The sequence below is a fragment of the Eumetopias jubatus genome, unplaced genomic scaffold (genome assembly GCF_037043125.1).
Source record: "Eumetopias jubatus isolate StellerSeaLion01/CBP00866 unplaced genomic scaffold, mEumJub1_p1.0 scaffold_1, whole genome shotgun sequence".
Classification (NCBI taxonomy): Eukaryota; Metazoa; Chordata; class Mammalia; order Carnivora; family Otariidae; genus Eumetopias; species Eumetopias jubatus.
In genome coordinates, this window is record NW_028274807.1 from 12239528 (window position 1) to 12254786 (window position 15259).

General features: G+C 37.0%; 1 protein-coding gene across 3 annotated transcripts in view; it reads left to right on the forward strand.

Moving 5' to 3' along the window:
- CRYZL1 (crystallin zeta like 1) overlaps window positions 1–15259 on the forward strand; it is a 36764-nt gene that overhangs the window by 4242 nt on the left and 17263 nt on the right. For all 3 annotated transcript variants that reach the window (XM_028115389.2, XM_028115380.2, XM_028115363.2), the window contains 5 exons: window positions 5305–5376; window positions 7060–7137; window positions 9700–9772; window positions 12638–12682; window positions 13859–13927. In XM_028115389.2, coding sequence (XP_027971190.2) covers window positions 5311–5376; window positions 7060–7137; window positions 9700–9772; window positions 12638–12682; window positions 13859–13927 — 331 coding nt within the window. In that variant the 5' untranslated portion in view covers window positions 5305–5310. The remainder of the gene's footprint in view (window positions 1–5304; window positions 5377–7059; window positions 7138–9699; window positions 9773–12637; window positions 12683–13858; window positions 13928–15259) is intronic.

Sequence of the window (15259 nt, forward strand, 5' to 3'; positions counted from 1 at the left end):
TTTTTTTTTTTTTTTAAGATTTTATTTATTGTGTACCTGGGGGCTCAGTCAGTTAAGCATCTGCCTTTGGTTCAGGTCATGATCCTAGGGTCCTGGGATCGAGTCCCATGTCAGGTTCCCAGCTCAGTGGGGAGCCTGCTTCTCCCTCTGCCCCTCCTCCCCGCTCAGGCTCTCTCTCCCTTTCAAATAAATAAAAATCTTAAAAAAAAAAAGATTTCATTTATTTTTAGAGGGAGAGAGAGAGTGGGGGGAGGAGCAGAGGGAGAGGGACAAGCAGACTGCAGAGTGCAGAGCTGGATGTGGGGCTCGATCCCACAACCCCAGATAATGACCTAAACTGAAATCAAGAATTGGTTGCCTGAGTACCCAAGTGCCCCAAGATGACTCCAGTTTTATGTCTGTTGAATTTGAGCTAGATCTTTTATCTATACTTCAGACTTTTGGTCTGAAAGTATAGATAAGGAATAATCTGTAGAGGTTTTATTTACAGTTATTAATAGATGAGCTCCTTGAGAGATTAAGGAGCAGAAGAGCAAATGGCATTTACATTGCTGTTAGAACGAAAATGAAACCATTCAAAGTTTCTTCACATTGGTTTTTTTAGAAATCCCTTTAAAGATCAGTATTTTTATTAACTGCTTTCTTGAAGCGTTATATTCAAGTGTTTCTTCTTTGTACCAAAAATTATTTAAAACAGGTGTCTGGATGCCTAGGTGGCTCAGTCAGTTAACTTCTGCCGTTGGCCCAGGTCATGATCCCAGCGTCCTGGGATGGAGCCCTGCATCGGGCTCCCTGCTCGGCCGGGAGTCCGCTTTACCCTCTGTCCCTTCCCACCATTCGTGCACTCTCTCTTTCTCAAATAAATAAATAAATCTCAAAAAAAAAAAGCTGTCTTTTAAGATTTTTTTTTAATTTTATTTTTAAGTAATCTCTACACCCAACATGGGGCTTGAACTCACAATCCCGAGATCAGGAGTCGCATGCTCCACCGACTGAGCCAGCCAGGCGCCCCTAAATTAGGTGTCTTGATACTTGTTTCTCCAGATTTTTTAATAGGTCTAATGTGTGACCATTGTAAAAATTTAAAGTATTAAAGACATAATTCTCAATTTGTGGACTTCTGTCAAATATATTTAAAATCTGATGTACTTGAAAAAATATAAAATCTATTCTTTTTATAGGGCATATTAGCCTTCGTTTTTATTTTTTTTAAAGATTTTATTTATTTATTTATTTGACAGAGAGAGACACGGCAAGAGATGGGACACAAGCAGGGGGAGTGGGAGAGGGAGAAGCAGGCTTCCCACTGATCAAGGAGCCCAACGTGGGGCTCGATCCCAGGACCCTGGGATCATGACCTGAGCCACCCAGGCACCCCTAGCCTTCATTTTTAAACAGGTTTATTTTCTTTTTTAAAAAAACTAATTTATTTATTTGACAGCGAGAGAGGGAACACAAGCAGGGCGAGTGGGAGAGGGAGAAGCAGGCTTCCCTCTGAGCAGGGAGCCTGATGTGGGGCTTGATGCGGGGCTTGATGCGGGGCTTGATGCGGGGCTTGATGCGGGGCTTGATGCGGGGCTTGATGCGGGCCTCGATCCCAGGACCCCAGGGTCATGACCTGGGCCAAAGGCAGACGCTCAACCAACTGAGCCACCCAGGCACCTCTAAACAGGTTTATTTTCATTTAAAAGTTTTATGTAGCACTTTTCACAAAGTTTACAGGTGAACATGTAATTTTGAAGTTTTACATGACACTCATTCTTGGAAATGGCATGGTAAGTATTATACATCTTAATTTATATTTTTATTTTATAAAATATTAAATATTAAGCTATTTTGGGACACTGGATGACTCTGTCAGTTAAGCTTCTTGATTTCAGCTCAGGTCATGATCTCAGGGTTGTGGGATCGAGCCCCGTGTTTCTGCTAAAGATTCTCTCTCTCTCTCTCTCTCTACCCCTCCCCCCCCGTTAAAAAAAAATACTCGGCTATTTTATTTTCTGTGTGCAAATAGCTTTACATTCAATAAAAATTTTATTAAATAGTGGACTAAGTGTTCCATTTAATCTAGACCAGTGCCTAAGAAACTATACTATCCATTCTACCATTTTCTTAGTGTTAAGAACTCAGTATTCCTTTTGGTGGTCTGCAAAAGAAGTAAATAATATTTCCTCAATTTTTTCTGGCCACTTTTCTAAAAACACTTTTCTTTCTTCACTTTGTAACTTTGAGGATATTTTTGTTCCCACGTGTTTTTTTTGTTTTGTTTTGTTTTTTTAAGGGTTTTATTTATTTATTTGACAGAGACAGCGAGAGAGGGAACACAGGCAGGGGGAGTGGAGGAGGGAGAAGCAGGCTTCCCGCAGAGCAGGGAGCCCGACCGATGTGGGGCTCAATCCAAGGACCCTGGGATCATGACCTGAGCCGAAGGCAGGCGCCTAATGTCTGAGTCACCCACGTGGTTTTTTATTGGACCAACTAAACTACTTTTTTTTCTATTAATCAGGCCAGTTTTAACTTAATTTGGAGGAACCATTTAGGACAATCTGACTAAAAATGTTGACATTATTATGTATATAATATTTGCTTTAGGGGACACTGGGGCTACAAACAAGCACTTATCTTCCAGAATCTTTGAAATTGGGGTACATGCAGTATGAGGCCCATCTGACTGCTGATCTGGGAAACAGGCCATATGTTTTAAGAAGCATTGCGCAGGGTTGCCTGGCTGGCTCAGTCAGAGGAGCATGCGACTCTTGATCTCCAGGTTGTGAGTGGGAGCCCCATGTTCAGTATAGAGATTATTAAAAAAAGTAAATAATCTTTAAAAAAAATGCAATGGGCAGAGAAGACAGTGGCTTCTGGAATTACAACAGGAGCTGCTTTGAAATCAAGGTGTTGATGCAATTGTTTCATTTCTCAAAAAGGAACTACTAGTAGCTCCAGACTGAGTAGGAGCAGTGATTTCTTTATTTAATAATAATAGATACTGATTCTTCCAAGTAATAGCATGGGAAAACCTGCTAGTTAGTAAGTGAATAAAGCATGGTTTTGTTTGTTGGTATGTAACGAAATCTGGAAGTACAGAACAGATAGGGTAGATTGCGTGTCACTGGGGTGATTTCAGAGGAGTAGGACTTGAGTTGTATTCACTTGACAGAATCTGTAGAGTAAGTTTGGCACAGTCTCAGAGACGAAGCAGTGCCTGGAAGTCCTGAGAGAGGGGTGACCAGATGGTATGAGGTCACACTGACTAGCTCAGAAAGAGAATGTGTGTTAGGAAAACAGGGGAGTAAAGTAGATTAGAGACAGGGAGTATGCATTTTAGACAGCCGTGAAAGACAGGCAGAAGAGGCTGGATTTAAAGTCACAGGGATGGGGCGCCTGGATGGCACAGTCAGTTAAGCATCTGCCTTCAGCTCAGGTCATGATCCTGGGATTGAGCCCCATGTCGGCTCCCTGCTCAGCGGAGAGCCTGCCTCTCCCTCTCTCTCTGCCCCTCACCCCGCTCGAGTCTGCTTCTCCCTCTGCTCCTTACTCCACTTGTGCTCTCTCTCAAATAAAGAAAATCTTTAGAAAAAAATAAAAATAAAGTAGGGGGGCGACAGCCTCACTCAAGTTGGTAGAGTGTGCTTTTTGATCTCGGCGTTGTGAGTTCAAGCCCCACACTGGGTGTGGAGATTACTTAGAAAAATAAAATAAAATCTTTAAAAAATTATAGGGACTACATAGCTACCCTGTCTGTGCTTAGGTCTTTCCCCTCTCCCCTGCCACCACAGCCAACACACTGACATACACACACCTGCAACCAAACGGTTAGAATTAATTTAACATCTGACCTACCTCTACCTCTGAAGCTAAGAAAATACCATATGTTAATTAATTGAATTTAAATAAAATAAAATTTTTTTAAAAAATGTTCTTAATAGGATAGTTTGTAAAAGACCCAAAATGGAAACAATCAAATGTCTGCCTGGAATGGATAAATAATAATTTAATCACCCAATAGAATATAGCATAACAAGGGTAATGAATGAACCACAATACAGGAAACAGCATAGATGATGCTCACAGATGTGATATTGAGAGAAAGAAACCGGACATGATGGAGTATGATTTCACTTCTGTAAAATCAAAAACATACAAAACTAATCTGTGGTGTTAAAACTTGGAATGTTGAGTATCTCTCAGAGGGGAAGGTGGTGACTAGAAGGGGAACAAGGAAGCTTCTGGAGTTCTAGTGATGCCGTGTTTCTTTGCTGTGACATGGCCATATTCACTTTGCAAGATTCAGTAAGCAATACATTTAGGATCCGTGAACTTGGCTGTGTGTATTTTATACTTTTAAAAAATAGTCTTGCCATAGAATTTTAGTTGACCCCTGAACAAATCTGGGATTAGGAGAACCAGCCTTCCAAGTGGTTGAAAATCTGCATGTAACTTTTGACTCCCCAAAAACTTAACTCCTAATATAGCCTACATATAGTTGACTGGAAGCCTTACTGGTAACAGTCAACATATATTTTCTATGTTATATGTATTATATTCTGTACTCTTACAATAAAGTAAGCTACTGAAAAGAAAATTTTAACAGAATCATAAGGAAGAGAAAATACATTTACAGTACTGTACTATAAAAAATAAAAATCCATGTATAAGTGGACCTGTGCAGATCAAACTCATGTTGTTCAAGAGTCAACTATATTATGAAAATTAAACAATTATGGAATCCTTAGAGATGCTCTTGATTTCCGCTCAGGTCCTGATCTCAGGGTCTTGATCTCAGGGTCTTGATCTCAGGGTCGTGAGGTCCAGCCCTGTAGGGCTCTGTGCTCAGCAGGGCATCTGCTTGAGGTCCTCTTCCTCTGCCCCCACCACCCGCTTGTCTGCGTGCTCACTCACTCTCTCTCCCTCCCAAATAAATAAATATTAAAAAAAGGCATTGAAAGCCCTTTAAATGCCACCTTTGGTAATGAAAATTGAGATCTGTGGCCCTCGTAAAAGTTTTAAGTACATCTAATAATTTTTATTGAAGAACAAAGTGAAATTAAGTACCAGCTCACCTTGGTGTGAAAGGTTGAACTGTCAGCCCATTCTTAGTAAAACATATACTCAGAGATTATTGCATATTCTCTTGTTTGACCACTTTCAAGAATTATTATCTAAATTTTTTGTTTGGAAACTACATTTATAGTTGTCATTTTATCCTTTGCCACCATTATTTTTCAAGTTTTGCTTTCATTTTAGTCTGGAAGAACATTCTATTTCATGTTTATATATATATATATGTATGAATTTTTTTAGGTGACTATGAAAGGCTTATATTTTCAAAAGAGTTCTACAGATGAAGAAATAACATTTATATTTCAAGAAAGGGTAAGAAAAATTGTTTAATTATTAAATGAAAAAGGTGGTTTATTTTCTATATATAATAGAACCAGTTTTAAGTGACCTTTTATAAGTTATTTTGAGTGGAACCGAGTAAAAAATTACTTAAATGAAACTTACAAACTCCTTTAATCTTATGTGAAAATGGTGCTCCATATTATAGTATAACTATTTTTTAGAGTTGCTTCAGAAGAGTTTTTAGTTTCTCAGGGTGGTGGTATAAAGCATATTAGGAAAACAGAACAACCTTGATAGTCTTATAAGTTGCAAAATTATATTTTATTCAGAATACCACAATAAAGTGACTATTCAGAATACATATTCAGAATACACAATAAAGTGAGTATTCAGATTGTAGCCATATTTCAGAAAATATTTCTCCCATGTTGTAAAATAAAAGCGGTAGAAAGGCATTGTTTTCCACACTAAATTCTGAGCTTTGCAAAATTACCTCATTTGCTAAACTCTAAATTGTCTCTTGTTTTTGCCCACTTTAAAACAGGTAGTAGAATTTTCATATACTGGTGATTGTTTGAAAGGTTTGTAGCAAGCCAAAATCATTCCACTGTCAACTTAGGGCCCAAAACTATGTGCTGTATTTATTTCATGGTAGTAATAAGAATTTCTGGATCATGAACACAATCCAATTTTTCTGTTATCTTTTACTAACTCCAAAATTAGTTAAGTCAGGAATCAAAATCTCAGACAGCTTGTCTTCTACCATTGAGTCAGGATGAAGGTCTCAGAGGTTTGATTGGCTCTTAGGAAGAATCATTTATAGGTTCATACAATCATGAGTAAAATCTACACATTTATCAATAATATTGAAGATCTTCATAATATCCCCAAATAACTATCAAATCTGAAACTTAAAAAGAGATACTCTCAGAGTATTGTATTCAAGTCAAATAAAACAGTGATCTCTTTGATAGGTTGTGGGAGGGGCTACAAAAGTAGCTATGCTTACCCAGCTTTTGATCTAATTTTTGGGCATATCACGAGTTGAGGGGAATATTTTAATTATTGGTACCAGGATATGGTTATTTGGCAGAAGTGATAATATATTTCATAAATAATACAGGTGGGTGACATTGAGTGCCTGAGTGTGAATGATTCTTTGCCTTTGAAGTATATCTAGCTGTGGAATAGTGGGGTAATTAAGATCCTTTAAGTTTGTATTTTGATGCCAAAATCCCTTGGTGCATGCTGAAATGTCTAAGACAGATGTTAAGTAAGGTAAGTTAAATAAAAGATACACAAGTAACACCAAGCAACTTCATCTATAGCATTAAGAAAATTCCAAAATCAGTGAAGGCTATCGTCATGCGTATAAGGATATCCCTCTATGTGTGAAGATTTGATGGTTTGAGATTATTTAGATTGAAATAAAGTACAGTATTTGTTGCTCTCCTTTTTACCCTAAAAATTTACTACCTACACATATATCCATGTTGGTATCTATACATTTTTAAAATAACTATGGCTTTTTAAACATTTTACCCCCAAATTCCCCTTCCATTGTTTTTATTATATACTATGCGATAATTACTTGTGGCTTTTTCAGTTAAGTTAGCTATAAGATTTGGGGTCTGTTTCATTTTGTTCAATTATGTATGACATTTTTCGTAACAGAAAGGCATGTTCTCAAAGGAATGTGTTATTTGGTTCTAGGAAAATCTTCCTGTTATAGAGGATAACTATGTGAAAGTTCAAGTTAAAGCTTGTGCTCTGAGCCAGATAAATACAAAGGTATGATGCTTTTATTTTGACCAAAAGTCAAATGAGAGTTTCCTGGTATATTTAGTGTACAAATATATAATGATAACTGACTTCTGAGTGCCAAAAAATTAACACCCTTAGAAGACTAAAACAGCTAGGGAAAAAAATGTAATGACAGTTTGTGTGTTTCTATATTAAATTATTATCTAACTGACGTCAGACATTTTATATTATTATAGGAAAATATTTTATCAACTCCTTTACATTGTGAAAGGGTGAGAATTTATAATTACTAAGGCCTATTAGGGAAGAAATTACTTTTTTTTTTTTAAGATTTTATTTATTTATTTGAGAGAGAAAGAGACAGAGAGCACAAGCAGGGAAGGGGCAGGAGAGGAAGAAACAGATTCCCCACTAAGCAGGGAGCCTGACATGGGGCTCGATTCCAGGCCCTGGGATCATGACCTGAGCCAAAGGCAGATGCTTAACCAACTGAGCCACCCAGGCGCCCCAAGGAAGAAATTACTTTTATAAATATAGTAAAAATAAAACTACAAATCTAATCAGTGGTTTCTTAACTGTTCTGTAGATATTTCTCGTCTTTAGAAAGGGTTCATATTCTTCTTGTCATGTCTCTTTTTCTTTCTCTTGCTCATACTTACACATCCCCAACCTCATACCACCCCACAGTAATCGTCCTTTATTGACAGGAGGTACATGAAAAGTCTTCAAATAGTAAATAAAGTGTGGTTAAACGTGCCATGATAATTAAGCAGGTCCATTTACTCACTTTCGTAAAGATTAATACTATGGTTTCATTGGACCCTTAACTTACTGGATTATACTGCCATAATTTCTAGGAATCTAAAAGTTTTCTGCGATAGTCACATTTAGGAAAATCACAGAACAAGGTCATAGGTTTCCACTGGACAACATGAGCATGACTTGCAAAGCAAATTAGTCAGATGCCTAGAAATCCGTTCACCAGAAGTGCTAGTACTTACTACTCCTTGTCTGCCAGGTTCTATGTTCAGACCATCCAAGGTGTTCTTTTTAAAACTATGAAAAATTCATTGAAATCCCTAGTCTCGGCAAATTATCTCCATGTCTAACAGAAAGAAATAGTAAATTAGAGTAAAATCAATTTAATGAAATATTGCCCACCAACATAGTAATGTAAGAAAATTCTGTGGTGGGTGAAGGACCCAGGATGCAATTATTTTGTTATTGTTGTTGTTTTAAGATTTTATTTATTTGACAGAGAGCAAGAGAGCACAAGCAGGGGGGAGGGGCAGAGGGAGGGGGGAAGCAGGCTCCCCACTGAGCAGAGAGCCCTATATGGGGCACCATCCCAGGACCCTGAGATCATGAACCACAGGATGCAGATGTGACATGATTAAAGCTCTGTAAAAGTCTGCATGAAAGAAATATTGTAGAACACCCAGTATTTCGATAAGCATGTCATAGGAACATCTTAGGAAAAGCATAAAGTTCCGCACTGAAAAAGAGCCTTTTCTGGCAATCAGCTATATCCAGGAGATCGGAAAATTTTAAAATAAAGGAAATACACAGAAGAATTATTTCAATTTATTTTTCTTGTCGTTCCTACAATCCTATATCTTTAAATATGCCTAGCATTTCCAGTATTATCATAAAAGCATAAATGGTAGGAACTTAAACTACAGGTTTATATACACTCTGCCACTTTAAAAGTCAAGTACCTAAATGGTTCAGAACCCAACAAAATACTTACCTCTTAAAAAATAATTTATCCTTGGGGCACCTGGGCAGCACAGTCGGATGGGCGTCTGACTCGGTTTTAGCTCAGGTCATGATCTCAGGGTTGTGAGATCAAGCCCCACTTCGGGCTCCACACTAAGCACAGAGTCTGCTTGAGATTCTCTCCCTCTCCCTCTGCCCCCCCCCAAAAAATAGATAAATCTTTAAAAACTAATAACCTATTCTTAAAAAAAAGAAACTCCAATCTGAAATTATATGGCAGTTTCCCTTATGTTATATCCATCACTTTTTCCCACCTGCCCCTTACCTAAGACTTGTGAGAAACGCTCAGATGGTGTCCAAAGATGTTGGAATGGAGAACCTTTTGTTCTCACTGGCTACATCTCCTTTATTCAACAATGTCCTCTCCAAATTCCCTTTGCCCCACCAGAATGAAGTGACTGGTAAAAAGTATTTAGTCAACCAAGAACAGTTTTGGCCATAATTTCCCTTCATACTTGGCAAGTAAAAATGCTAAACAAAGGATGTTGCTGGTGATTTGAATAATAATATCCATACATAAATTCTACAGATCAACTAATTACTTAGCAAACTCTTGGTTTCCTACTATAGAGAGAAACTTATTTTGTGAAGTTATTTGGTTTCCTACTATAGAGAGAAACTTATTTTGTGAAGTAATTTGCTTTGTCTTTATTATTTCCTATGGTAGAAACTTATTTTGTGAAGTTATTAACTACAAAAATTAAATCATATTTGCTTTTTCTGTGGTCTGATTTTTGCTCTTGCTTTCCTTATGTATGAGAAAAGGCCAGGATTTATTCTTAACAGTAAACAGTCTTTGTCATGATTTAGCTTCTGGCAGAAATGAAGATGGAGAAAGATTTCTTTCCTGTTGGGAGAGAAATTGCTGGAATTGTGTTAGATGGTAAGTTTATAGACGAAAATATCTGCACTTATTTTCAAAGAGGAATGAATTAAAAAAAAATTTTTTTTAATTAAAAAAAAAGAGGAATGAATTAAATGGTAGCTAATTGGTTTACCAGTACATAAAATTATGTACATAATTATAAAGAAATGTTTCCCTTTTTTAATTAAAAAGAAAAGTGGAACTTAATTGGTATTTTTTTAATTTTTATTTATGTATTTTTAATTGGTGTTTTATAATTAAAAAAGCTTATTAGAGTTTAATAAATATTTGAGGATTATATATTTAAATCCATGAGTAATCATATTCAATGGAATGACCAATGTTGTTCTTTTTATAATGTTTACAAACCATAAATTACTTGTATAGATTGGCTTTGGGCCAAAATTTATAATAGTAACTACATTCACATTCAGTTTTTTAAGTTTGCCTAAAATTGAGCATTTAAAAGCAGTCTGCTCATGCAAAAATGGGTTCTGGAGAGAAATAAGCAGGTAAGATTTTATGATTGCCTTAAATCAAAAAAAAATTTGTAAGCTTTATTTAGTAAATAGTGGTCTTAACTTGCAAGACAGTAATCCTAAATATTTGAGATAATTTGTTTCTAAAAAGACCTACTTTTCATATTCATTGCTAATAGGTAGTTCACGATCAATCAGTACGTTTGCTCTTTCTGCATATGTGAATGAATGAGTATGTAATATGAGTTAGACTGAGTTTTACCTGTGATTTTAATCTGTAATATATTTGACTCTTAATTTCATTTCTTCTTCCTTCTGCTCAGACCGTAGGAAAATAAAAATAAGGATTCTAATCGCCAGAACATGATCATTGTCCTGTCATTTAATTCATTCATTCATTTATACCACATTTAGTGAGCACTTGCTAAGTGCTTGGAATATTAAATGAGACAGAGGCCCTGCCCTCAATGAATTTACTGTCTAGGGGAAAGACAGATACATCCACATGAGCAGATAATTATGAGAGCTCAGAAAAGAGCTACCCAGCCCAGCCAGAAGAAACAGGAAGACTTCTTGGGTACATTAACCAGACACTAAGGAGGAGAATCATACTCGGCACAGAGGATATCATGAACAAAGACAGAAGCAAGTAATAATGTGATATATTATAAGAATTACAGAGTTTGGTGTTGCCAGAGCAAAAGCAAAGTTCTGGGCAGGAGTCAGAGGCAAGATACTTGACAGCAGAGAAACATTTTGACAAGAAAATTCTCCTTTAAAAATAGCAGAATAAAAGAATAAACAAAATATTTTAATAATATGAACACTGATTCCTTACCTCCAAAATATGAGGCAGGAGGGTAGACAAGGGCCAGAGCCATAATGAGCCTCATATGTCATATTGGGTTTTAGGGAAGACTATTGGTGTGGCCATATGAAGGGTTCTTTTGAGGCTGTAGGCAAGAGGACTGGTTGAGTCATAGACTAACAGGCAAGAGATGACAAAGTCCATAACCTAGATAGTGATGACAGAGGTGTGTGTGAAGGAAATACGGGGGAAGTAAAGTCAGTAGGACTGAATAATTAACGAACAGGAGAATAAAAGCAGGTTTAAGAGCCAGGAGTAATTTACCCGATTCTGGTTAAGATACGAATTGGTGCCACTATTTGAGAAGGGAAAAGGATCTGATTCGGAGGAAGATGGTGAGTTTAGATTTATACTTGTTGAGTTCAAGGTACTTAAGTGACATCTCACTGGAGATGTCTGTGAAGCAATTGTGTGAGTTTAAGCTCAAAGGTAAGAGAGTTCCTGCTAGAAATGTATATATTTGAGAGTTGTCCGCATGTCATTTGTATTTGAAATCAGAGTTCATGAGCCCACTCAGGGAGAGAACAGAAATGGAGGAGGCCACTCTTTGGAGGACAACTGAAAGGAGTGTGAAGGAAGCCAACTGAAAAGGATCAGAATGATCCCAGGAAGACTGGGATCAACAGCTGAAGGGAAAGGGAAAAGTACAGTGCCTCGGAAGCCAGAAATATTGGGGGATGATGGCACAGGAGGGATCCAAAGAAAGAACAAACTGAAAAGATTTGAAAGTAGGAATATCAAACTTAGAGTTGCTTACAGAGTACCAACAAGCTCTGGAACCATCTTGCCCATCGCCAGCCAAAGAGGCCACTTCCAGGTTCCCAGCTTCCTTCTTCCTTCATTGTGTTACCTTAGTTTCATTGTTAACTAGGAATAATAATACCTACGTCATGGGTTAAATGTGATGAAGATCAAATGTGATACTGCAAGTAGGCATTCAACAATGTTTGGGTTTTTCCTTTCCTTGCTTGTTACTATTTGAACAAAAATATTCTAAAGAACTGGCTGATGGTAGAGGCTCTTTCTCTGTGTGTGCAGAGAAAATGTAACTATCATTTCTATCTAGTTCCAAGAAATTTCTTGACACCGGTCTGAATTTATTTCTAATAATCTCAAATCAAAGTAATTCTATGCATGACTCATACCAGAATCTGCCATTGTATGTCTGAGATCCTGTACCTAAAATAATGTTAGGAGATCGGGCTCACCACAGGAGGTGTGGAAAGCAGTGTAATCATCATAAGAGCTGCAGAGTGGATTATTTTCCTTTATTCCTTCATTCTTAGCTAAATAGACATACTCCTCTGTGGTGTCAACAGCCACATGGCCCAGATTTTCTGGAGAATTGTGTGCAGAATCCAGATTTGAAGTGTCCTACAGTCTTTATTATTGACCATCAAAACATCCTAGAAGTTCTTGGCCTTTTCTCTGAGTTAGTGACTTTTTTATAAACCCATGGATTTATTGTAATAGTTAAGTAAGGGTGGTATTTGATAACCTCACAATAAAAATTGTTAATTTTCTCCCCTCTTTAAGTTGGAAGCAAGGTATCATTCTTTCAACCAGATGATGAAGTCGTCGGTAAGTTATGATTTACAATCCTATTGCAAGTAATCTGTTTTACTGTCATCTCTTCTTTTTCTAAGACAACTATTAATGTTTATTATTGTATGCTTTGTATAGGATACATGTATCCTGATTTTTAAAATCTGCTCACAAATACCCACTGATGAAGAAAATTGGGAGTTTAATCTCAATAGCAGAATATTTAAAACTTTCATAGATAGAAGGATGACCATAGTTGTTACTGTGGTTGGTGCAGCCCTTTCCTGACAGGACCCCAGTCTCTGACTAGACTGAAGATTCTGGAAAACACAGTCGCAGGTCACCTGCTTGAAGACCGCCGACTGACTCGGCTATGTGGAGGCTCCGCTGTCTGTATCCAACTTGCATTTCACAGAGCTGTTCCCTCGCTACACTCATAAAACCAAAAGTTTACTGGAAACCCTTAGTTTATTGGTTATTTTAAAAATCCGTAGTGAATACTATTCTGCAAATACATATATTTAAACTATTATATCCTAAACAGTCACAGAAACATAAAACATGACTTTAGTAGTAGTCTTGAAAATTACCATTTCTATATGGAAAATATTCATAGGAAGATACTTAAATTTAGAAAATATTTAACTTTATGGAATGCTTGAAGTCATTAAGAACAGATTTATAAGAAGGTTTTCACCAGTTTTTTATGGGATTGCCTTTAACTCGTGTTTTTTTGGGAGAATTTATTATTTCTTTCTTTTTTATTCATCTAAGAAGTCAATGACACTGTGTTACTCAAGAGACCGAAAATAAAATCAGACTAGCATAGAGGAAAATGGGATTTTACTGGAAACATCTTATAGAACCAAACTGTGGGAAGGTAGCTGTGCATCAGAGACAATTTTACTGAGGAGCCCAGGTGTCCCCAAGACTCTGACTTGACTCTGTACATCAGACACCATCTTTACCATCACTGAGAAGTGACAGAAGAGGGAGGAAAAGAAATACAATACAGGTGATAGAGCATTCATGACAGAAAATGAACAGTCCCCTTCCATACTTCTGAGGTCTCGCCCTTCCCCACGCTAGTAATTACTGGAATCCTCCTCAAAACTCTAGTGAACAAAATATAGACCAATACTTACCAGCATCTCATTAGGAATGAATTCATCATGGGATTGTTTCTCTTAAGTTTCTCCTGTTAATTTCCAGGAATTCTGCCCCTGGATTCTGAAGACCCTGGACTTTGTGAAGTTGTTAGAGTGCATGAGCATTACTTGGGTACGTGCCAGTCTTTTGCAGCTCATGTAAGTCTTGCATCATTGATGTGTGTGGTGTTTAGTAACCGCGATGTTTTGGCTCTACCTTGTGTAATAAATAACTGTTGGCCGGTCACGTGAACACTGCTAGCTTATATTTAGTATCCATAAAATTAATATTCAGACCAAACAGCATATAGACCTTTAAGTTTCACTTATACTGCAGTGGTAAGAGGTTTAAAAGGTGGTTTCTTTCTTGGCTCAGAGATCATATCCCTGATAGAATTTTTTTTAAACTGAAGGATAGTTGGCATACAATGTTACATTAGTTTCAGGTGGAGAATTTTCTTTTTTACTTCTTATTCTTGGTTATTAGTTGAAACTAAAAATATAAAATCTAGATAATATGTGTAGAGTCTGAGACAGGAAAGAATCAAGAACACTTGTCTTTGGTTTCTATTGCTAATATATTTTGACCAGTTTAGTTTAACTGAAATATTAATTTTTAATTTTTCCTACAGTAATTCTTGACTATTTAAAATAAAATAAACACACACACACACACTTTAGGAAACCATAGTGAAAAGATGCTGCATCTCCTTAGTAATCAGGGAAAGGCAAATTAAAACCACTTCAGGATACTGTTAAGCATCCACATGACTGACAAAATTTTATAAAGTCTAACCATTCCAAGTGTTGGCAAGGATGTGAAGCAATGGAACCTTTTATGCACCAGGAGTGTAAATTGATACAAATGCTTTAGAAAAGGGGGCACCTGGTTGGCTCACCCCGTACAGCATTTGACTCTTGATCTCAAGATTGTAAATTCAAGCCCCAGGTTGGGTGTAGAGACTACTTAAAGATAAATAAATAGGGGCGCCTGGGTGGTTCATTCATTAAGCGTCTGCCTTCAGCTCAGGTCATGATCCCAGGGTCCTGGGGTTGAACCCCGCATCAGGCTCCCTGCTGAGCAGGAAGCCTGCTTCTCCCTCTCCCACTCCCCCTGCTTGTGTTCCCTCTCTTGCTGTGTCTCTTTCTGTCAAATAAATAAATAAATCTTTAAAAAAAAAAGATAAAATCTTAAAAAAATAAAAAGAAGATAATTTAGCATTATCTAAATAAAGGTAATGATGTATATACCCTAGACCTAATAATTCTACTGGTAGTTTTGTACTTCCCATAAACTCAATGTGGACCAGTAGATAAGCACAAGAGTTCCTAATACCATGGTTTATAACTGTGGAATAATAATGGAAACAACCTAAATAAATGTTCTTCACCAGGAAAATGGATAACTAAAGACATTCCTAGAGTGTAATTCAACTGGCAGTGAAAATCAATAAATAACAGCCAA